Source organism: Etheostoma cragini, chromosome 20 (genome assembly GCF_013103735.1).
Source record: "Etheostoma cragini isolate CJK2018 chromosome 20, CSU_Ecrag_1.0, whole genome shotgun sequence".
NCBI classification, from domain to species: domain Eukaryota; kingdom Metazoa; phylum Chordata; class Actinopteri; order Perciformes; family Percidae; genus Etheostoma; species Etheostoma cragini.
Genome location: NC_048426.1, coordinates 10,183,131 through 10,205,308, shown reverse-complemented (window position 1 = coordinate 10,205,308; position 22,178 = coordinate 10,183,131). Strand labels below are relative to the sequence as shown.

Here is a 22,178-nt window from a genome sequence, read left to right as displayed (position 1 = left end):
TTCTGAAGGCAAAAGGGGGTCCAACCCGTTACTAGCATGGGGTACCTAATAAAGTGGCCGGTGAGTGTATATAGGCCTTAGTGGTCCCCCAATACCAAATATGAAGTCTCTTTCCCAAAATTCAGCCTTGGTGCTGAATTACAGCCACTAAAGCCAGTCCCATAATGAGCTTTTCTTAGTATGTTCAGTATTGTTTCTGAGTCTGTAGCTTTTGAGGAGGAGAGAGGAAGGGGGGGCAAGGTGGAGGCTGGGGATGGGGCCTTGACCAACTTTGCTTGTTTGAAAGCCATGATTTTGCTCTCTCATGAGTGGGCCAAATTCTCTGGGCAGGTAAAGCAGAGAAAGTGGAGGTAACCTTGCCCCTTATGACCTCATAAGGAGCAAGATTCCAGATAGGTCCATCTGAGCTTTCATTTTCTCAAAGGCAGAGCAGGATACCCAGGGATGGAATAAATAAACAATAATTATGAAGCAGGTTTAAATATACTTTTGATTTTAAGGGTACAAACACTTTTATATTGTATTACACACTAATCATAAACACTAAATGGGGAAACAAAACGGAGTTGGTTTTGTTGACATTTTGATTGATGAGACATTTAATTTAATCATACTGAATTTTCAGTGTGGAAAGTTTCCTCCTTGCATACCACAGTAAAAACATTTTTTACATTATACCTCTCCTGCTAACTTTTTTTTTTAAGTAACTGTGGTTTCCGGCATGGTTTTTATAATGGCATCATACCCTTAAACTTTTCTTCACCCCACTGACATGGCTCTGTGTGTTTCATTTACACAAACAGTCTGACGAGCTTCAGAGTGGAATCTCAAGAAAAGTGAGTGAATTAGGGAGTGAATGGCAAGGGATATTATAGCAGACTGTCAGCACTACAGTAAGTGCTCAGACATAGAGCCACATGCTGAAGGCATCCCGCTGGGCAGGAAATGTAGAGGAACTGGCTAAGCAGTGCAGTCCCATCAGCTCCCCGCTGTTCCCCCGCCTTTACACCACTTCCTTATTACCGTGTTTACCGTTCGGCTTTCACGCCTCTTGGCCCTCCAACCCACCGCACGCTCCAGGCACACGGACGTGAGTTAGAGGGAGGAAAGTGGGGAGAAACAAAACAAACATAAGGAGAGGCAGGTCACACCCCATCAGTGTAGAGAGCTGAGCGCAGCAGATCCAGACTTCATGCCTTTACCTGCTGCCTACGGAGGGAGAGAGCACTGGGGGAATGGCTGCATGCCCTGAAACTGAAGTGGGATGAAGTAATGAGATGGATTGTGTTAAGTGGCTGATGTAGAGCGGAACAGAGCCCTCTCCACACACAAATTCTGCCACCCGCCTGCCTTCCCAACTTGCCACTACAGCACTCAACTCCACCATATATCAAAGTTTGTCTTTTATTGGATTCATTTAATAAATAATCTCTGGTCAGGCAGTAATGTCAGCAAGCGTTCCCCCCCTCACTCCTCTGGCAGGGTAAAGGAGGTCTGATCACAGTCGAGTCTAAAACATATACACACACGCAATAATGCACCTTTAGCACATTCCGTTCCACAGAGCCGCTCAACAAACTTCCCACCTAATGTAACATTTTGGGGGATACATTAAAAAACAAAACAAAAAGGGAATGATTTAACCTTGTCCGACAGCTCTGACAAAAAGTCAGAAACTGTGCCGTGACTGTAAAGTCCTGCCAGAGGCTGGAGCTGCAGTGCTGAAGTCCCCTGATCTCCTTATGGTCGGTCGGTTGGGTATAGTACCTCAGCACCCATGGCCTGCAGGGTGGCCTTTAAGCCTGGCTGAGCAGGACCCCCTGTCCTGTCACTTCTTTCCCCAGTCCCCCCTTTCTGTTCCATGTTCAATCACTATTGACAAGTGCAGGAGCAGTTCCCTCTAGGGAGAATACCTAGCCTCTGCCAGAAGTGCTAATATAACATTTATCAAAGCATCGGACACGTATGTGTGCTGTCACTTAGTCTGACATGCTAAGAGGTCTCTGCTGACACTGCTATCGTTCTCTGCTCCTGTGATTGTTGATCACTGCAAGCTAGGCTCTCTTCAAAATGAGCGGAGTGAAGAAATCTTAACCCATGCTCACATACTCCTTCAGGACACTTGCCTTTTTTCATGTTTCACTCTTCAAGGCAAGATTTTAGCTGTTGATACACAATTAAGCGTTTACTAAAGTTTAATCTGAAGCCTGAAGTGCTGCTTCGGGGAATCTGGCTGATTGGGTCATGGCGGGTTTGTCTTTTGAAGGGACAAAGAGGCCGTCGTCTGCTCTTGTCAATGATTTCTCTTTTTTTTTTGTGAGTGAATATCAAAATAAAATGTAAGTAACCTGTTATTATTCTGCACTTGCAAAGTGGGGTGTAAGTGGTTGAAAATTGATCCAGCGAATTGAAAAGGGTGTTAAGTGTTTTTGCCCTATCGACTCCGACTGAAATGACGTTTATATAAAACACTCATTTCTCTCCCATTAGCAGATGAAGCCACAGCCAAGTATTATTAGAAGGCCACATTGTAGCGCTGCTCCAAGACATTTTGTTACGGCTAATGGCCCTCAGTCCAGAGGAGAGAAAAAGAAATAGATTTTGGCTCTATAGATAAAATTGAGGCCGTTTTTTGCTAAATGTGTGGTGAAAACTGCCATAACATGTTGTGTGAGTGATCTTCTTAGAGAGGTGAGAGGTCATCTTGGATAGGACCTGTCATGTTAGCAAATGCAGCTCAAAGCGAATGCTTTTGTGCATTCTGTTCACGGTGGCTGCAAGCAGTATGGCATCTTTTTGAATTGTTTGTACACACTATCATTACCAAGCGTCACCTCACAATCTTGTGTTAATTGATAGCCTGTCAGTCTGTCAAGTAAAAAAGCCTGTCTTAGTGCTCTGTGGTAGAATTTTACAACATGCTTTACAATAATGTTTAATGTTGATGGAGGAGTGTTTGTGGTCAGAAAGCACAGCATGTATCCCAGCAGGAGGGCCATACATTTGATTGTAGTGTTTAGCACAACACAGCATATAATTTGGCAGCCAATTGAATATAAATTCCATCTGTCGGCCTTGCAGGACTTGCTGTGGGAGCCTGAGACCAAACCTGCGCTGTTATCGGTCATCATGGTACCAGCCTTACCCAAGGGTGCAGCTGTTGAGCTTCATGTAACTGCAATTCAGGATGACCCCACCAAAAGGACTTCCTGCCACGTGACTACAAAGATGGCGTCCGGATCCATAGAGTGCCACACTGTAACGTCTGCTGACACGTGCAGTGCTTCACTCTCACTTTCCCTGGCTGTGCCCGGCGGTAACCTGGAGGTCACTAGTGTGGAGGATGTAACCGAAGCAGTTGGCGCTACATTTAAGAAAGCCATGAAGAAGATGGATGCTGAGCTGGTGCCACTGTGTGCCAGGGTGTTCTACAAGAGCAACAACTCCGCAGCACAGCAGATTGTTAAAGGTATGTCTCTGGACATTTCTTACATCACATTACACATGAGCTTTGCACTGATTTAATATTCACACACTTTTTTTGACGATTTAAGCTGTTCTGTTGAAGGCAGCACTAGTTATGTTTCCATCTACACGTTTTTATCCAAATTAAGTAATAGCAAATGAAAAATGCTTCATGGAAACAGTAAAATTCCATTGAATTTCATGAATATCGACTCAAAGGAAGCACGTTCAGTCTCGTAGGATTTTATCTTGATCGATAAACGGCTTGTGCGATAAACGCTGATGGAAATGTTATTTGCTGAACAAACAATGAATTGTGTTTAAGTTTTAGGTCATTTTATAGATACAAAATAAAGAAGAAGTTTTTGTTCATTTCCGCCGAGTATTTACGCTCTGTTTGCACACATGGCGGGTGTCAACTAAGACAGATGGAAGTGGACGAACGAGGAGACAAGAGACTTTTTGAATTTAATTTACGAGCAAAATATAACGGCTATTTTAGATAGCAAAAATCTAAGAAATGCCATAATTTATCAGGAACTCGTGAAGGAAATGGCCAACAAAGGTTAGGACAAGCCGTGGGACTACCTCCGGAGTAAATGGAAGGCGCTCAAACAGCGATACATGTCTAAAAAAATAGAGTTGTCTCACAGCGGCACATAAGTACTATACAGTATCTTATACTACTAACTTGTGCAATATTAATAATTTGTTGGTAGATTGCGCGAACCATTTTGTCTAGAAAAACTTCGCCAAGGTTTTCTCGAATGTTGTGCAATTCAGTGCGAAAATGAATGGAAACATCTTAAAATGTCTCAAAAGCAATTTGATATACCAATTTGATCGCAAAGCAGCATGTGACGTCATTACGCAACAGGTTTTCATTCGCTTTATAGCCGTTGGATGGAAACTCACTTTTACCAGCTTTATTCGCATGAGTTTTTTTTAACCAAACTATAGATAATTCGATTGACAAGTGATAGGAAACTTAGCTGTTATTTCAAGTAACCTCCACATCACTATATTAATGGAAACAAAGTGACAGCTCGTCTTTCTCTCTGCAGTCTCTTTTCAAAGAAAGTTTGAGGCAGCATTGGTTAAGTAAACTCCATAAGATATTCTAGGAAGCATTCTCTCCAGAGGATCTCCACTTCTTCCTGTGTTTAATTATTGTAAACCATTTGTTGTGTCGGCACTGTGTACAGTAACCCAAGCAGCTGGCACAGTCTTTTGTCATCATTACACTTTTATACGCCACCATCTCCTGCTCCCCGGATTCTAGGTTCTCGTCAAGGCAAATGTGGAACGGTGTTTGTTTTATCCTGAGAGATGTTCTCTCGGAGGGAAAAGGGCGACGAGCACATCGATCACACAAGCTCAGTTGTCAAGTCATCGCTAAGGCAGTCAATTAACATTTTTGAATCTGTGCCAAACCAGCCATCTTACTGTCATTTTTAGCTTTGACATAACTCATCATCCAGAGGACGTGAAATTATGGTTACCAGTGATGAATGAGGAAAAGGTTGATCCGTTTCGAATACGTGTTGATATGCATGACAAAACGAACAGTGCTATTTATTTAATAATTATATAATTGTTATAAAGCACTGTTTCATGATATATGATGCATGTCATTTTTTTCTTCTGTTGTTATCCACAATACAGAGGAGCGACGAGCAATTAGGAGTAATCTTGTTAAAACATTTCAAATTTAAATCTTACATGCAAAATTGGTAACAATTTGTAGATATGGAATATAAATGCTAAATGTACGTAGATATTATAGTACAATTGAAATCAAAATGCAGTGTTGAAGCTTCTCTATAGTGTACTCCAAAATGTTAGTTTTTCTCAATAGAAACCATCAAATGTGGTACTGGGTCATTGGTTAACTTTAGCAAAATCAACCTCAATCTTCACCCTTGAAATGTAAGTTTCTTTGATTATGGACTGCACAGACTGTTCCCCTTAAACCATTTACTGACTCATGATTGAGCTGGAATCTGTTACCTTACCCTGCATGCACAGCTAAGCCCCGGAAGCTTACCCATGGGTGCTTTTATGGGTCACAGCCTATGCTCATCGGGTGATGAATCCAAAAAGTCAAAGGAGGAAAAGTAACACCTCTGGCGCTAGCAGTCACAGCCTCACAACTGCTGCTGTCAGCGGAGCAGACAGACAACAACTCTGGAGCAAAATGTGACTGAACCACCCCCCCCACCCCCATCCCACCCTTGGGTTACTTGCGTTAGGATTCACAGCTGATAGACATGACATATGCTCCAAATGAAACCTTTAAACATCTTGTCTCAACTTGTTACTTACGATAGAAAGGTTCTCTCAAAGATAGGCCCCCGCAACTCCACTAAAACCTCAACTTTTAGAGAAGGACTAAAATGAGATCTTGTGATTAAAGAAATCCAACATTTAACGCAACAGTAAGTCAAAATCAAATAAGTTATGATGTCTTTGCTTTAATACTAAAAAGAAAAAGGGTGCCTCATAAATTTTAAACTGCAATTACTGATTTTGGCCACTGGGGGTAGGTGAAACTAACTGTGAACAAAACATTGACATGTTTTGAAGTTTTAAAATGGGGATTTTGCATTATTCACAGTTGCTTCTTTACATATTCAGCAGATACTGAGCCACACAGCGTTTATTGGAAGCTGTCTTTGTAGACATCTGAGGAATGAGTTTAATGCCCACTCTCCTTTAACTTCTGTTTTGGTCTAACAAAAATGGCTGTCAATGTTTAGAATAAAGTGGTGTTGTGGGCATTAGTAATAGTGTGGTTTTGAAAACAGAGATTTAACAGCAGCCTTTTCAGCTCCCTGTGTGTTTGCTGTGAAGCAGAACAATGGCTGGTCCTCTTGGGTAGATGGTTTAGTTCCATCCCATTGCTAATGTGATGGCTTTTTCTATCTTACAGCCTCTGTCCACTGGGCCTCACAATGAGGCTCCCTGCGTAGCCCAAAGGGGGGCCGAGAGACCGGAGGATGGGGATTGGGTGTGTGATGGGAAGTATTCATAGGATTTTGTGTGATTTTACAGAAGCATTTATAGGGATTGGAGAAAAGCGTTCTGTGTTTTTACTCGCTTTTCCCTCACAGAGACAAAAGAGCACAAAAGTGCCTGGTAACTGAAGTCACCTTCACCCCCCTCATGTCTCTCATTCATGCATAAGCAGGAATGTCTGTGTACACAGACACTGAAAATGACTCTCAAAGAGAGAGTGCAATTATTGCCTGTTGCCTGCTGTTAGTACAAAGATTAAAACATTGTGACATAAAACAGGCTTAGTGTGCAAGGTGTGATGAAGGGTGTGTTTCTTCTCTTAATAAATCCATCCTCTGTCTGTGATCTCTCTAGCTCGTTCAGTTGTCAGCTAGCCATCTCCAGAGGATCCCGCTTACCAGGGTGCACCACATGCTCTGATAACTCATATTTAGGCTTTTTATGCCCTCCAAAAAAGGCCTGTGTTCAGTGGGGGTATTTTAAGCTGTAGTGCATATTAGCTAATTAGGGTGTGTGGGCTGTTTGTAAGGATGTGTGGCATGCTGCGTGTGCTTCAAAGGAAACAGAATGAGGCTTATGAATTGGTGCTGAACTGCTCCCGTAACTTCTCTGTCCTAATTTCTCTCTCTACAAGTTTACATAAATGTCACATTGTGGTACTGCAGTACTAGTAGATGATATTAAAATGGCATTGGTTCGTGTTTTCTCCATGACATTACATTTTGATATACATCATATTACGAAGATGTTGATGATTGAGTTCCAATAGTGATGGTACAAAAGTGAGACAGCATACTTTCCTGGATGTGTAACTCTATTCTAACCATGTCAGATCCACAGTGACCACACCCAAGTCCCATCCTACATGCTTTTAAATCAGAAGGAATAAGCCAGGACAGTCAGCCATGAGACAGGAACACTTGTGTCCAATTAGTGCGCGGAGCAGAGGAGGGAATGGGCAACATCCCAGCGGGCCGCTGCTAAATAGACAGGCTGTCATCAAGAGCAGGCTCTGAGACGCTCAATGAATTCTCACATGTCCACTGGCCGTCTGTAGTCCAGCCACACACACACACACACACACACACACACACACGCATGCACACACACTAACAACATCTCTCAGCTACTGTAAAATTGAGAGGTAGTCCCAACACAGCTTCTTAACATCCCAACACAACAGGAGTAGAGGATCCATTGCACTAGATCCCCCTAACAAGCTGCTCAATTGTCCAAAAGGGCATTGCAGGGTTGCTCCCCCCCCCCCCCAACACACACACACACTTCCCTCCCCACCCCGTACTTTTGTGTGTATGTGTTTGGTTGTCTATGGCTCTGTGTGTGAGTTTAGAGTTCTGTCCTCGCTGACCATATGTCTGCACTGCAGGGAGTTAAATTGGGGAGGGGGCTACAATCTGCCATGGATTTAAGAATGCCAATAATTTGTAAATAGGTCTGTGTTCGCTGGTCGAAGGGTTAAGTGCAGTCTCTGTCCTGGCCCCAGTAGCTAAATGAACCTAATGTCCAACTTCAGCTAAAGTTCTCATGAAACTAATCGCTCTATTTTTTTTTTTTACCCCTCACCCCCTAAACTCCCACCCCACCTCTACTCGCCAGGACTTGAAGAAAGTTTGAGAAGCTCTCTAGGAGAGTCCAGTCCGTCCATGGCCCTGGTTCCAGTCCTGGACTTGCCTGACTCCCAGATCCTCCACCTGTCCTGCTGGCTCAGTTTATAAAAACACAGCCAGAATCAACAACCAGACTCCAGTCATCCATAGGACCGGAATTCAGTGGGGCTTTTCCAGTCCAAAAACCCAAGACCTAATGTCTAACAGGACATCAGTGAATGTGAAAAATAAAAACTGCATAAATGCTCATTATATGTCTGTCTCTAAATGGATTTGATGATGTGTGGTTGTGATGATGGGTTTATTATACTTCATATCCCAGAACTTAGGCCAATAATTCACTTTGTCGTGCTCTGGACTTGTATATTGCAGCAGCTGTCGCTCTGCCTCGGAAACAAGTCTCATGGAACTTCTATTAGCTGAAGCTACATACCAGAAGACTGGAGACCGTAGTCTACAAAAAGAGACACCAGCAGTGTCTCATTCCACAAGGCGATAAACTGTATCCCCTGATATCCCCTGATATCCCACTGTTTCTGGTGGAATTTCTCTCACCAAGTTAGCTAACACTCCTCATAAAGGCCTAGCGCCACCATTGACACCCTCTGTTCAGTTGTAAACCTAAAGATTTACTGTGTGACTGGTTTGTGAGAGTGTGTAATGTGTATGGATGAGGTGACTGTGTTTCTCCCTCTCATGCTTCATGGGATTCAAGGTGTGTTATTATTGTGTAATAGGCAATCAGCGCCAAGCACCTGAAAAGATTAAGGCTCTTTATGTTTTCTATTGATTCTGAGGCAACCTGGTTAATAGGAGAGGGACACTGCAATACAGCTGCAGGGCAGGTGTGTGTGTGTGTGTGTGTGTGTGTGTGTGTGTGTGTGTGTGTGTGTGTGTGTGTGTGTGTGTGTGTGTGTGTGTGTGTATGCTGTCAATGGACATTGTGAAAATAACACTATTAACTATTGCTCCTGGAACATTTCTTTTCTCAAAGATCATGAACCATATTGATGATCTGAGTTGGAATGCATCTTCACTCCGGCTATTCTCTTCATCACGCTTGTGATGGCGGGTGTGTGGAGTTGGCTATTGATCTTCACCACCCGCAATGTTGTTTTGATTGTTGTTATCAAAAATAGAACAATAGAGGCAGCCAATAGAGCCTGAAGATTTTTATTGAGGGTTGAAAAACACAAACAAGCAATTATTTATGAGAACGAGCAAGCCCCATAAATATACAGTGTGTTAATGTTCACCCGTTTGGTTTTAAAGGGCCCCACCAGGGGGAGATTCAGAATTGTTGACTGATGCAGCTGTCAAATAAGCTCAAAGGTACTGGTATTTTTTAATAAAGTACTTTTATTATGTACTTGTACATTTCAGTCAAGTAAACACCTATACATTCAATCAACACATATTTGATTATATTTCAGTGTTTTCAATAAATGTAGGTCTAGCCCCAGATTTGGCAATGACACAAATAGCTGACAAAGACATGAATCAAAAAACGTTTTTCTCTGTCTAATTTTGTTGGTAACTTAAATTTCTAAATGTGTGTTACAGTCTGAATGCAGAGCACAGTGTTGCAGAACAAGACTTTGCTGGGCAAACATGCACGTTCAGCAGTCTTCGCTGATAAACAATGGTTTAGAGGGAAGATTGAGGGGGGGTTTTGTTCAAATTGAGCAATGAATATGAAGAAAAACCACACACCAGTCAATGGAAATGTATTTCAATTAGGTGTAGTCACTGGATTTAACTTACTTATTAAAATTACGCATGTGCCAGTTGTTTCTGTAATGAGTTTTGAATGCATGTGTTTTTTTACTTAGTGGAAAAATGGCTAAATGACTTTTATGTCAGAAAACACAAAAAATACAACATTCGGTAAACAGTAAGGAGAAAATCAGCCACTAAATCTCAGTGTGCGACAACGTCTTGTCGATCACAATGTAAACATTACACTCTGTCTTTCAGTTTGCGTGTTTTCATACAGACAGGCAAAGCCACATACTGTATTATGTATAATCACAACCTCAACATAGCTGATGTGATGGCCTCTGGCAAACATTTCTTTGTGTCTTTACCACTGTGTTTTCTCACAAAATGAATAAAGACAGGGTGACATTTAGTTTTCTCATGTGTTTTGTCAAATGTACATTTTAAGCTGACCTGCAACCGCTCTGCAAACAGACTGGCTGTTGTGGCTAACATTGTCCTTTGTGCACAGTGTACAAAGCCCGCGGCTCTTGTCGTTGTGGCCTTGCACATGGACTTTAACTGTGTGCTTCTTCCTCCAGGCTAACCAGGCTGATGTGTGTGACTCTCTTTCCCCATAGCAGTGGGCTACAGTAGGGGAGCCCAGCTCAGGAGCGGTCTTGCTGCATGTGACGCCTCCTGACATTGTGGTCTGTTTGCCTCAATGGCTATGGTTTTGTTTGTATGCATATTTCCATCCTTTTTGTTTCATAATGTATTGTTTTCTTCCCTTGACAGATTGTGAAACATGTCTTCATGGTCACAGACTGACTAAAGGAAACTTGTCCTATCATCTGAACTGGCAAGCCATCGCATGCTATTGAGTGGTGTCTGCTGCCCTCTAGTGGTCAACAAACGGTGCCATTCAAAAGGATGATAGTACGTGGTATTTTCACTAATATAGTGAAACAATTTTAGTTATTTATATTATAGTGAAACAATTTATAAGTTAAAAATTAAGCATTGGAACTACAAATATTTAACATTTTCTCTCTCCTATAATAGATCACTGATATATTTGGTTCAGTGCTCAAGGCTCCATGAACAGGTCCAGACAAAAATATACTTCCAACAGAGTTATTATTTTTTTTAATTTTAATTTTAATTGGTTAGGTATTTTGAGTTAATGATGGTTATTGCCAATTTTTTTTACATCTCTGATTCAATTCAGATTTTTTTCTTACTTTTTTATAGTCTTTAATTTCTAAAGTATTTGGTACAGATTTATGATTAGATATTTTGCTATGCACATTCCATCTTTCATAAACTTTCTTGAATGGCAATCAATAATCAAATCAGCTGGGATTCATTTTTGTCGATTTAGGTGAGAAAGATAAGGGGTACATCCAACTGGGTTTGAAAACCTGCGGTTACTCACTAGACCAAAACCCTAAAGCTAGGTGCAAGATGGAATCATGTAGTCATCTCCCAGTTACTTCTGAAAGGTAATGGTCTTCTTTCTTTTTTTAAACCTGCCAAAACACTAATATGTACACATATATGTACTTTGACAAAACCAACCCTTTGGTTCAGAATTGTTTATCCATTCATAAAAAAAATAAAAGATAAAGGTTTAAGGAGCAAATGGACCATATCAGAGGGGGCAGATGGTTTAAATGAGGAGTTAAAAGGGCCATACCATGTCAAATTAGAGAAACATTTATGTTTCAGGGGAAGACCGTGATCCCCCCTGTCTGCTGCTTACAACACTTCTCGACAGCCCTACTCTGGCGATATTACAGTCAGAATAGATATTAATTATGGAGCATTCTGGATAGGTAAAATATAGGCCTATACATAAGTCTTGGACTTACTTTTTACACTATATAGGTCTGTAAGAATTTTGCAAAGCCTCCGTTTCGTCATTGCTAAAGATCGCGAGAACAACATTCATGGTATGTTGTCTACCCACAACTGCAGGTCCACCACGGATAGGAACCTTATCTTATACCTTTATTTCCCGGCGTACATTTTGAGGGACGTACACGCTTGTTGCCAGGGTAAATCGTTAGCAGCGTTAGCAAGAAAGCTAGCAATGCACATTGTCGGCTCATAAAGAATACATTAGTTGTACTAGGACTTCAAACGTATAAAGTAAGTACTTTTAACTTTTACTCCCTCGAAGCAAAGGGGTTGTTAGCCTGTTCCGACGTTTGCTGCTAATCTTGGCAAGTGGAGCTATATTGATAACTCCTTTGTCAAATTCCTGGTAGTGTTACGCTAGTTAACGTTATATGTAGCTAGCTAGCTAACGTTATGGTAATTAATGCACGGTTTATTACAGAACTATATTTGAAACATTATACATATTAAACGTAATTGTGGTCACATTTTTCGGTTTTCGAAGATAGACATAAGACATAATTTGAATGTTAATTATAGCGAGGTTAGTTGCATTATTTATATATATATATATATATATATATATATATATATCTATATATATATATATATATATATATATATATCTCTCATTTGTTTCCTATTGTGTCAGTTGCACTGATTGGCGTTCCATGCTTGAGTTACTTTTAATTCCCTATTCTTTGCTCTAGGTCTAAAGAGAAGATCGCAACTAAGGGGAGAAAAATCACTAAGGTGGTGATTTAAATATGCATCAGTGACCTGAACCACTGACCTCTCCAAAATCTTTCCCTTCGCCATACAATCTTCAACAACATTATTTCATCCATACTGGCCAGAAGCCCTTCAACTTCACAATCTGTGGAAAAGCCAGAAATTCCACCATTCGAGGCCTCCAGCACATCATCTACGAGATGATATTGTAACACTTAACCAACAAGCAAAATACGATGAACCACCTGCAGGGATTAACCCACATGGCAATGGTAATTACACTTTAATGCCTTTGATTGTGTCAACATTTGTGGCCTCCCAGCCAGAGTGGAAAAGCTAAATTGTGACTGTTACCTCCTCTTGAGAATGAGAATCTAACAATATACTGTAAATGCCACATGTAAATGAGGCGTCAGTGACTCGGAGCAGTATCTTAAATTCTATGGATCCAGTACCTCGGAAGCAAGTTGATTCTGCAAAGTTAGACAAGGCTGCATGCAATGCCCAAAATGGATACACATGCAAAGCCAGCTCATACTAAACTAGAACAATTTTAGGGGGGGCAGAGAGTCAGGCCAGACTTTTTCTAAACAGGCTCATTCTCAATTCTTGTGACCTGCAGTCACAAGAATTGAGCTCCAGCAGAAGCAAAATGACGTTGAATCACCAGTGTCCTAAATGTCGCAAAACCTTCTGCACACCATCCAAATTAAAACGGCATTTCCTTATTCATACGGGGCTGAAACCCTACTCATGTGTGATGTGCTTGAAAACCTTCAGACAGAAGGTACACTTGAAAACCCATTTGACAGCAAAAAATTGTTCACTGTCTGCCGGCACTGGAAGGAAAAAAGGGAAGTTTGTCAGCAGCAGAAAAACCACATGTCTGCAGCCTCAGTCGTCACTTCAACCACAACCCACGAGCCATCACACTCCTGGGAATTCCTCAGTGGAACTGGAGCTACAGTGTAAAATAAGTGTGAATGAAGTGCAGGACCAGAACAAAACCGAAATCAAGTCAGAAAAACAAGAGCAGCAACACGTAACACATAAAGACCTGAAACCATTCCAGTGCATGATCTGCAGCAGGTCGTTTCAGCTGGAAGTTAATTTAACACGCCATCATGAAATTCATAAGAACCAAAACGAATTGCAAAGTTCTTCCTCAGAGCAAAGCAATGATGTAAAAATGTCTGATTCTGAAGCAATACAGCGTTTACCTGAACCCAGGCATGCAGACCCTATTGACTTGAACATCATTGTTAAACCAGAAACATGGAGTGGAACTTGCAGCGACTACAATGACTCCCTTCCCCAGGATTCTGTGTTAATTACATCAGCAGAACAGCAGAGGGAAGCCTACCATGCCCGCCATGAGCAACAGAGAATGTACGCATTAACTCAGTGTCATGTATGTTTAAAATGTTTTCCATCTGCATCAAAACTTCAAAGGCACATGATGACTCATACTGGCCAAAGGCCCTTTGGCTGTGAGACGTGTGGAAAGAGATTCCGTCAGAAAACACACCTGAGGGTCCATTGTCGCACTCACGTGCGGTCTCGATATCACAAGCAACGATCATTGCATATCAATCGGCCGCCTTCACGCATAGGTGGGTCTAACAGGACTGCAGCAGACGTCCCAGAACAGGAAATGTTACAACATAAGAATGATTTTGAGACACACACTGGCAGGGATGTAGTCTCAGCAAAACACCTGAATCAGAGTCCTTCTATAATACCTAGTCAGCATAACAGAGAATCCAATAACAAGTTGTTGCCACATATCTCAAAGAAAAATGAGGTTGTGCGAAAGGTTTCTAAAGTGACTGTGAAAAGGAAACGGGCCGCTAAGTCGATGCGTCATCCAGGCAACGTGCAACACAAGTGCTTCCAGTGTTTAAAGTGTTTTCCAAGTGCCTCTAAATTACAAAGGCATGAGCTGGTACACTCAGGCTTGAAACCGTTTCAGTGTGTTTTGTGTGGGAAAGCATTCAGGCAAGCGTCATATCGGAAAATTCATGAAAGGTCTTACTGTGAGGGGAAACCATCCAGACCAGTCGATCTACTGGGAAACGGCAAAAAACTGAAAGCTAATAGACAACAGCAGCCTTTCCCGAGGGTCAGTGTCCAGATCCCACAACAAAACAGATCTGTGAACACAGACTCTACACTTTCAAATTCTAATGATGCTGAAGATAATGGAGTCAAAGTGTTGCTCTGCACCAGGCCTGAAATAACCATCACGAAAGTTAACAGTCTCTTTAAGAAAAACTCTAAGAAAAACAGTAATGTAATTGGTAAAAAAAGGAAAGCTAACACATCTCCAAAGTCATCTAAGCTATCAAGGCACTTGGTCAGTCACTCTGGGGTAAGGCTATACAAGTGCACTATGTGCAGCAAAACCTTCACACAGTGTAGACTTTTTAAAGTTCATGAGCACAGATGCAGACAGGGTTCACAGGATATTCAAGGAGAAATTAAAAATATCCAAGATAAATGCATTGAAAACCTTTCTGATTGTACAGATTTGAATTTAGCTGCAACAAGAGAGCAGCCAGGACTACATGCCAGTGTTGGCTCATTCACTGATGAAGATTTATCTTATTGGTCAGAGGCCATAAACACTGATTGGTTGGCAGTGCCAGATTTGGGCTTACAAGAGGAAAACAAAGAGTCAGAGAAAAGGCAGAGAGACCATGATGATCCGGCTACAGACCATTATAGTTCTTCCTTTCCCGCTCAACTTACCTTTGAAATAAATAAACTTGTCCAAAATCAAAACACAGCAGCCCCACCTTTGTCACACCAGCTTGATGGTACTTCTATACGTCATGTAGAAGTACCATGTCAGACTGAAGGAGTTATGGCTATTTCAGATAGCAACAAGCTGCGCAGTGTTGAACTTCTGAGTTATGCAGTTGAGAGTGAAATGCAGCCAGATAATTACTGGTGTGAACCAATAACTCTGTTTGAATGTGAGAAGTGCTCTGCAAGTTTTGAGAGCAATAACAATCGTAAGCAACATATTTGTTCAACGAATGTTCAACCTAAAATGACAGAGTCCGCCCTTAAGTATCGTTGTGACATTTGTTTCAAACATTTTGTGTCTCCCTCTAAACTTAAAAGGCATTATCTCGTTCACACAGGTCAAAAGCCGTTTAGGTGTGACATTTGTGGCAAAACATTCACACAGTCATCACATGTCACAACACACCGGCTGACTCATTGATTATCAATATGTTACTTTTGTGCAGTGTATGATTATCATGATTTGTCAGTGTGATGTTTGTGTATACTGTATGTAAAATAAATGTATAATAATGTGGACTTAAAATGGATTGAATGTGTTTTTACATTTTTGTATTTCATGAATTAAATGTCTTTCATATGGTGTTTTGTAGTCCGTCTTGTTGAATTCATTTAAAAATTATAATGATATTATTATAATAGAATTTAATGTTTTATGACAGCCTTTTCGTACTTTAAGGCTAGTTGTTTTTAACAACGTACACAATAGGAACGGAAGATTTGCTTTTGTACCTAAGGACGATTTTAGGGACGTACCCATTCAGGAAGTGAGTCGCACACTGCGCGTTTTGGTTGTGTACATGCGCACCCAACCATCCAACGGCAGTTACACTGATGCTAAAATAAAACAAAGGTTTGTGAGCTTAATTTATTATTGTCATAGATTTGTGTATGCCACGTCGCTTACAGTAACGTCGTCAAACTTTACTTTGGAGGCAGCCTCTTAGTGCTAATAAACGTTAGCTTAGCTCACCTCCTGATATTGTATAACAGCTAGCTAACGTATACCGTTACTAATGTTAGTGTTTTACGACGCTATGTTAATAGTACGGTATCGGAACTTATATCACTAATATGTATATTAAAGTATCGATTTGTAATGTTTGGAAATGCACATACCCTTTACCAATTAAATTAAATTAACGTTAATTAAGTTTTTGTTCTAGCTAGCTAACTTTCTCAGCACTATTCTTGCGAATACTCGTCCCGTATTTTCAAATCGTAGTTTACGTTAGTTCAGTTCATATAGCAAAGTTGAAAGCCTGTAAGTATCACTGAGTAGCTACGGTTGCTTTCCTACAATATCGTATTTTCCTCTTTTTCTGGCAGTCATCATTGTAGCTGCTTCAGATGACCACCATGGAGAAACAAACCCCCGCTAAAAAGGCGGCTGCGCCTTCTGTGTCTCAGATTAATGCAGAATATGTCACACAGGTAATCATTGTGCATGTATACTACACATGTGTGCTGGTCCAACACTGCTGTAATACGTCTTCACATGCTGTTTTCACGCTGCAGTCAGTTTTGTTTTGATTTACTTGCAATTTATCAAGCAATGTCTGTTAGGTGAACCTGTATTAATTTTGCATAACAGATCCTACTACATACAAAAATGACAAATGGGAGTAGTGTACCTGTGACAGAGGATTTGAGCCTGTGCTGTGGATCACACAATGTTCAGTTTAGGACAGTGTCAATCTAAGTTGGAGACATTTCCCATCTAGATAGTCCACTATTAAACCAGAATAATACACTGTATATCTAAACCGCACAAAAAGTTGAAACTCGGCATTTTCCACAAATACACCACCCTGTAATGCATCATTTGTACCAACCTGTTGCTTTATTGATTTCTGTATGTTTGTGCAGTCGCTTTTGCTAGTATTGATGTTTTCTTATTTCTGGTTTCAGTTGGCTAATAAATATTGGGCTCCACATGCAAAGAATAAACTACCATTTGACCCTAAGGTGAGTTATATTCATTGTTGCATCTTGACAGTGTCTGAATATAATTTTTTTAGCTGAACTACTTTCACAATGTTTTTGTTATTTTTACTGTATGTATTTCTGTTCTATATATTATTTATCAAAATGTTAGTTGTGTGTTTTTGTTGTGTACAATAAAATGGCTTAGTTGTTTACCAGTCAATTAACTAGTTACACATGGGTTTTTTTGTATTGAGGTGTCCTCCGTGTTTGTCTTAACCTCTAATAATTTTAACATTCTTTGCTGTTTGTTGAAGGTGATGGAAGATGTTTATGAAAAAGAGATTCTCAAGTCCAAGTAAGTAAATGTATAGCATATCTTCCTTAAAATGCTATGTTTAATCCAATAAACATGTTACACTTATTTATCTTTCTGTTGTCTTCTTTCCGTTACGCTTTCAGATTTGCCATCAGAAAGATTATGCTGCTTGAGTTCAGGTGGGATACTTCAATTCCTCCTGTTTCCTCTTTTTACGAAGGAGCTAATGAACACAAAATGTTGAAACAACTTGGTGGATAGATATTCATACATTATCTTGTCATTTTTCAGCCAGTATCTTGAGAACTACCTGTGGGTGAACTACACTCCCAAAGTGTCCAGCAATGCCTACCTCATGTCCATTTGTTGCATCGTCAACGAGAAGTTCAGAGAAAATGTCCCAGCTTGGGAGGTAATAAATGCAGTATCTCATCTTAAGGCTATGTGTCATTGCATGGTGACCACCAGCTTCTGAAGAGATCATACTTACACGAGTTACTTTAAGCCTGTACATTCACCATCTCTACAGTTACCATTTTAAACAAATGGCTATCGATGACATTGTTTTGTTTTTGAATTGTGTGCATCAGGTGTTCAAGAAGGAGCCCAGCCATTTCCCATTCTTTTTCAAATGTGTGATGGAAGCTTCATTGGCAGACGAGAAGGCTTGCCTCACTTTAAAGGAACAAACTGTGCTGCTTGTCTTCCTGGACCACTGTTTCAACAGTCTGGTGTGTACCACTAAATAGATATTCAATGCCTTGAATCAGTGGAGGAGTATGCAACTTAGATTATTATTATGCTGCTGCTTGTAGGGTCAATAAGGGAGGTTTGTTTTCATCCCCATATGTAGAGCAGTGAGTAATCGGCTGATTTATTAATTACAAAATATACATGATTTAAAGTAATGATAATTTTGACTAAATACATCAATGGCAATATTGCAGCGATATTGTAGTGTTGACTATTGGTGCGTTCACAAAATATTACAGCAATAAGAGTTTTGATAAACATTCACCAACAATATTGATACAATAACAACGTGGGTAAAGGCAAATAAAACAACTATTAAATGTGGTGAGTTCAGAAAATTACATCGCTTTACTGTAATGCAAAAGTTACAGGAAACAACAACAATATCTAAATGTATAGACTATATCTAGCCTCATATATCAATGTTGATATAATATGGATATATTGCCCAGCCCTAATAAGATGGTTTGTCTAATAAACTTGGGTAACACAGACTTATTTTTAAATAAGTAGTCGTCCTTGGTAAACCCTATCATTACAAGTCTTAGCTGGAGTGTTTATTAGTGCATGTCGGGATAACAAGATAATTAAGATGCTGTGTACAACATCTGTATCTAGGGAGGATAGCCACGGTTTGTCAAATATACTGAAAATGACAGTAAATCTGTGAATGGTGTTAATCTACACCATTCTCTTGTTTTCATTTCATTTCATTTCATATATTTATTATACAGGAAAGTTAGAAAAAGTAACATTACAATACAAAAACGGGCCTGACTCAGTTTAAAAACTGGTTTTCAGCAGGTTCCTGTTCTGCAGAAACATAAAACATGGTTACAGCACGTCATAACAGACATTAATACAAGACATTGATATATTGTTACTCTATATATGATATCAATGATTTTTCATGGGGATTTGAATATTCAGGGTTTTGTTTCAAACAGGTTAAAACATCTTCCCACTCATTAATGTAAGCAATGTAAGCAATAGGGTAATTGTTTGTAATGTCCACTAGGTGGCAGTAGTAGACTAGGCAATATAACTTGGGTCAGCTCCCACCCATCTGTATCCTCTGCAGCCGCATTAAACCACACACTGCAGATGTCTCACTTTAAAATCTGCTGTGATAGCCTGCTGCACTTTGATTGTATCCTATAAAGCCCTCTAAATATTTTAGTTGCAGACTTTTATCATGGGCAGCAGTGTAATAAAAATGTCATACGTGGTGCATTTTCATAACTTTCTTTCTCTCTCTCTCAATCTCTCTCTGTGTGCCTCTTTCCCAGGAGGTAGATTTGATCAGAGAGCAGGTGCAGCAGCTCATCGCTCTGCCTATGTGGATGTGCCTCCTACCAGTAAGATTTTGACCTAATACTCTATTAGTTTTTATTCTGGTGGTTATTGGTACACCAAGTAATGACGTTGTTTGATATATTCATTGGAAAGAATTGCCTCCTTGACATGCGACAAATACTGTTTACTGATTTGTTTCTGTCATGTTTGCAGTCCAGACTCCAACAAGAGCTTAAGAAAGTTCCAAAGCTGCAAAAGTTCTGGAATCTAATCAAGAAGAAATGTGATAAGATGGATGCTGAATCAGCTGAGCAGTAATATTATTTTCTTAACTTGCGTTTTCAGATCTATACTGACTAGGAAATTTAGTTTTTTATCCTATAAGTGTCTATGCCTTATATCTGATGTGCTTTCTTTGTGTCTTCCTAAGGGCAAAAAAAGAGAGGACCTTCCTCTCAGCTCTCATTAAAAAGTTTCTTGGAGTTCTCATGTCAATTCCGCCATCAGGTAAACAGGAAAATAATTTATTCCCTTGGGATTTCATTGTGTTATTTTGTTAACTACTTAATTCCTTCGGCACGAGGAATCACCATTTGATCCTGGTTCTATTTTAATATTTAAAAAAAATGTGTTCCCTGGTGGGGATTTCTACCTCCAAATATTGAGTATAATTAATGATACTGGGTGTCTCTCCCTTTGGTCCCACAGGAGGTCTTTGCATGTGCTCTTTCTATCTTTCCCAGCATGATTAATGTACTGAGGATTTTCTAAAGCTTGCGCAGTCAGAGAACACATCTCTTCAGTCCAGGGCCATATTTCTAGTATGAAACACAATATCGCCCTTTTTCATCACTGTTTTAGTTGCACTTATCCCTTTTTTCTTTCTGAGTCGTACAGCCGCCGAAGGAGCATGTGCTCCAGCTGCCATACAGCCAACGGCACTAACTACTATATTGTAATGCAGGCCGACGCAGAGGGCCCCCCCCCACCTGAATGCTAAAAACAGAAAGTGGTGTATTTGTGTTTAGGTAGAATTCAAACCTGACAGAGTAGATTACAATCTGAAGCCCAGCGGGATCCACATCACTCTAATGCGTGCTGCATGCCTCAACTTTAAGTACACACACACACACACACACACACACACACACACACACACACACACACACACACACACACAAACATGCTTAATGAGGGCTGTGGCCTCAGCATGCTGCTGTGCTAGCAATGCAGTCTATCATAGTGAGGCTCACACACTCAGTATGGCACCGTGGTGTTGTCCACATGCATCTGCTGTCCTCATGTCCTCAGTGATAACTACACAACCTCCTTTCACTGCTGCATCTCATCGTTTTCGCTCCGGATCTTTTTTTGCCTTGTATGTTCAAATAGTCATGTCTGCTTGTCAGATTGCATTTATCATTGACAACATGCATTCACTGATATGAAATGAAGTGCTAACTGCCATAATTTTCTTTCCCCTTACACTAGAGCCTGTATCCATGGACAAAGTACATTACTGCGAGAGATTTATTGAACTCATGATTGATTTGGAGGTAAGGCACATCCTGTCATTCCAAAGCCTTATTCAGTACGTTTTTACAATCCCTTGCCATTTTTACTTCTTATCTCCCTAGATTGTATTGCTTTATTTAAAATGTACAGTGCAAGATGATGCACTCAATCTTAACCCAGACAAAGCAGACACTCATTTCCACTGTGTATGTATCTCATTTGCCTTTTGTCCTTCTTATTTAGAGCTAACTCAGGTCAGTGTGTCTCTGACAGTGCTGTCTGCAAAGCTATGCAGTGTTTGAAACAGTAGTCTTTCATTGGAGTATAACAGGTTATTTTCAGTCGGATGGCTTTAACATCTGGTGTAAGGTGTTTGGAGTAATATGCAGTGTCTGTTAGACATGAGGGTTGTGACCTGAGGAGAAGCAGTTCATACAAACATGCATTGTATTATCCATTTCTTAAATTTACAACAACCTGTTTTCAAATTCCTCACTTAAAATTCTTAATTTATCTGTGGTTGAGCTGTTGCCATCACCATCCTCTTGCCCATTTATATTGGCAACGTTGGTTTAACCCGCCGCACTGCAGTGGTTTTAAAAAGGGTTTTAGTTGTAAGATATCTACTATATACCACAGAGAGCAATAGTTTTTGTTGCTGTAGTTGTCATGGTGCCGAGTATAATTTGCATTGGTACTTATGGTGCATTTTCAGTCACCTCAGTATACAGTAAGACTTGGCATTGTCAGGGTGATATGAACTTTCATCATGTTTGTTTAAAAGAAATAAAGGAACATTTAATTTGACGTAGGGTTTCAGGATCGCAATTTGCCAATGAGGTTGGTTCTCTGGAGTGAAGACACTGTGTCACATAAGATTGTGGCTGCTGCTGCCTGTGCAGATCTCCCGTTTCTAGCGAGGGAGCTCAATAGATTTCATGTGGCTGTCCTGCTGACAGGCCGGCCTTGCTATTCCTGGCAGCGGCTAGTGGCCGGCTAGCTAACTGTCTCCAGAGACATCTCTTATCCTTCAGCGCTATCCTTTTACAAAGCCTTAGTTGCCTGAAATCCATACTTACACTCTCCGATGACAACCTGAAAATTAATGCAGGGAA

At 40.5% G+C, this 22,178-nt stretch overlaps 3 protein-coding genes across 7 annotated transcripts in view; all 3 read left to right on the top strand.

The window, feature by feature from the left end:
* The window catches only part of dph6 (diphthamine biosynthesis 6), a 59,336-nt gene extending 49,094 nt beyond the window's left edge, over positions 1-10,242 (top strand). The window contains exons 14-15 of the mRNA XM_034858511.1: positions 3,082-3,469; positions 8,101-10,242. Coding sequence (XP_034714402.1) covers positions 3,082-3,469; positions 8,101-8,219 — 507 coding nt within the window. The 3' untranslated portion in view covers positions 8,220-10,242. The remainder of the gene's footprint in view (positions 1-3,081; positions 3,470-8,100) is intronic.
* A 1,591-nt stretch (positions 10,243-11,833) lies between these two features.
* Positions 11,834-15,907, top strand: LOC117935597 (zinc finger protein 770-like). The gene is made up of 2 exons (XM_034857876.1): positions 11,834-11,963; positions 12,422-15,907. Exon 2 carries the CDS (start codon positions 13,096-13,098, stop codon positions 15,673-15,675), a length of 2,580 nt encoding a protein of 859 aa, XP_034713767.1. The 5' UTR covers positions 11,834-11,963; positions 12,422-13,095; the 3' UTR covers positions 15,676-15,907.
* An 89-nt stretch (positions 15,908-15,996) lies between these two features.
* Positions 15,997-22,178, top strand: part of aqr (aquarius intron-binding spliceosomal factor) — a 53,252-nt gene continuing 47,070 nt past the window's right edge. For 3 of the 5 annotated variants that reach the window (XM_034857875.1, XM_034857874.1, XM_034857871.1), the window contains exons 1-11: positions 15,998-16,107; positions 16,584-16,688; positions 17,166-17,222; positions 17,498-17,538; positions 17,643-17,678; positions 17,791-17,911; positions 18,090-18,230; positions 19,542-19,610; positions 19,762-19,862; positions 19,979-20,055; positions 21,040-21,104. In XM_034857875.1, coding sequence (XP_034713766.1) covers positions 16,605-16,688; positions 17,166-17,222; positions 17,498-17,538; positions 17,643-17,678; positions 17,791-17,911; positions 18,090-18,230; positions 19,542-19,610; positions 19,762-19,862; positions 19,979-20,055; positions 21,040-21,104 — 792 coding nt within the window. In that variant the 5' untranslated portion in view covers positions 15,998-16,107; positions 16,584-16,604. Of the gene's footprint in view, positions 16,108-16,583; positions 16,689-17,165; positions 17,223-17,497; positions 17,539-17,642; positions 17,679-17,790; positions 17,912-18,089; positions 18,231-19,541; positions 19,611-19,761; positions 19,863-19,978; positions 20,056-21,039; positions 21,105-22,178 lie in introns of all 5 variants that reach the window. The other 2 variants (XM_034857873.1, XM_034857872.1) reach the window with 2 other exon arrangements.

Coding starts and splice junctions, on each gene's coding strand:
- LOC117935597 (XM_034857876.1), top strand. CDS start 13,096: ATGACGTTGAATCACCAGTGTCCTAAATGTCGCAAAACCTTCTGCACA.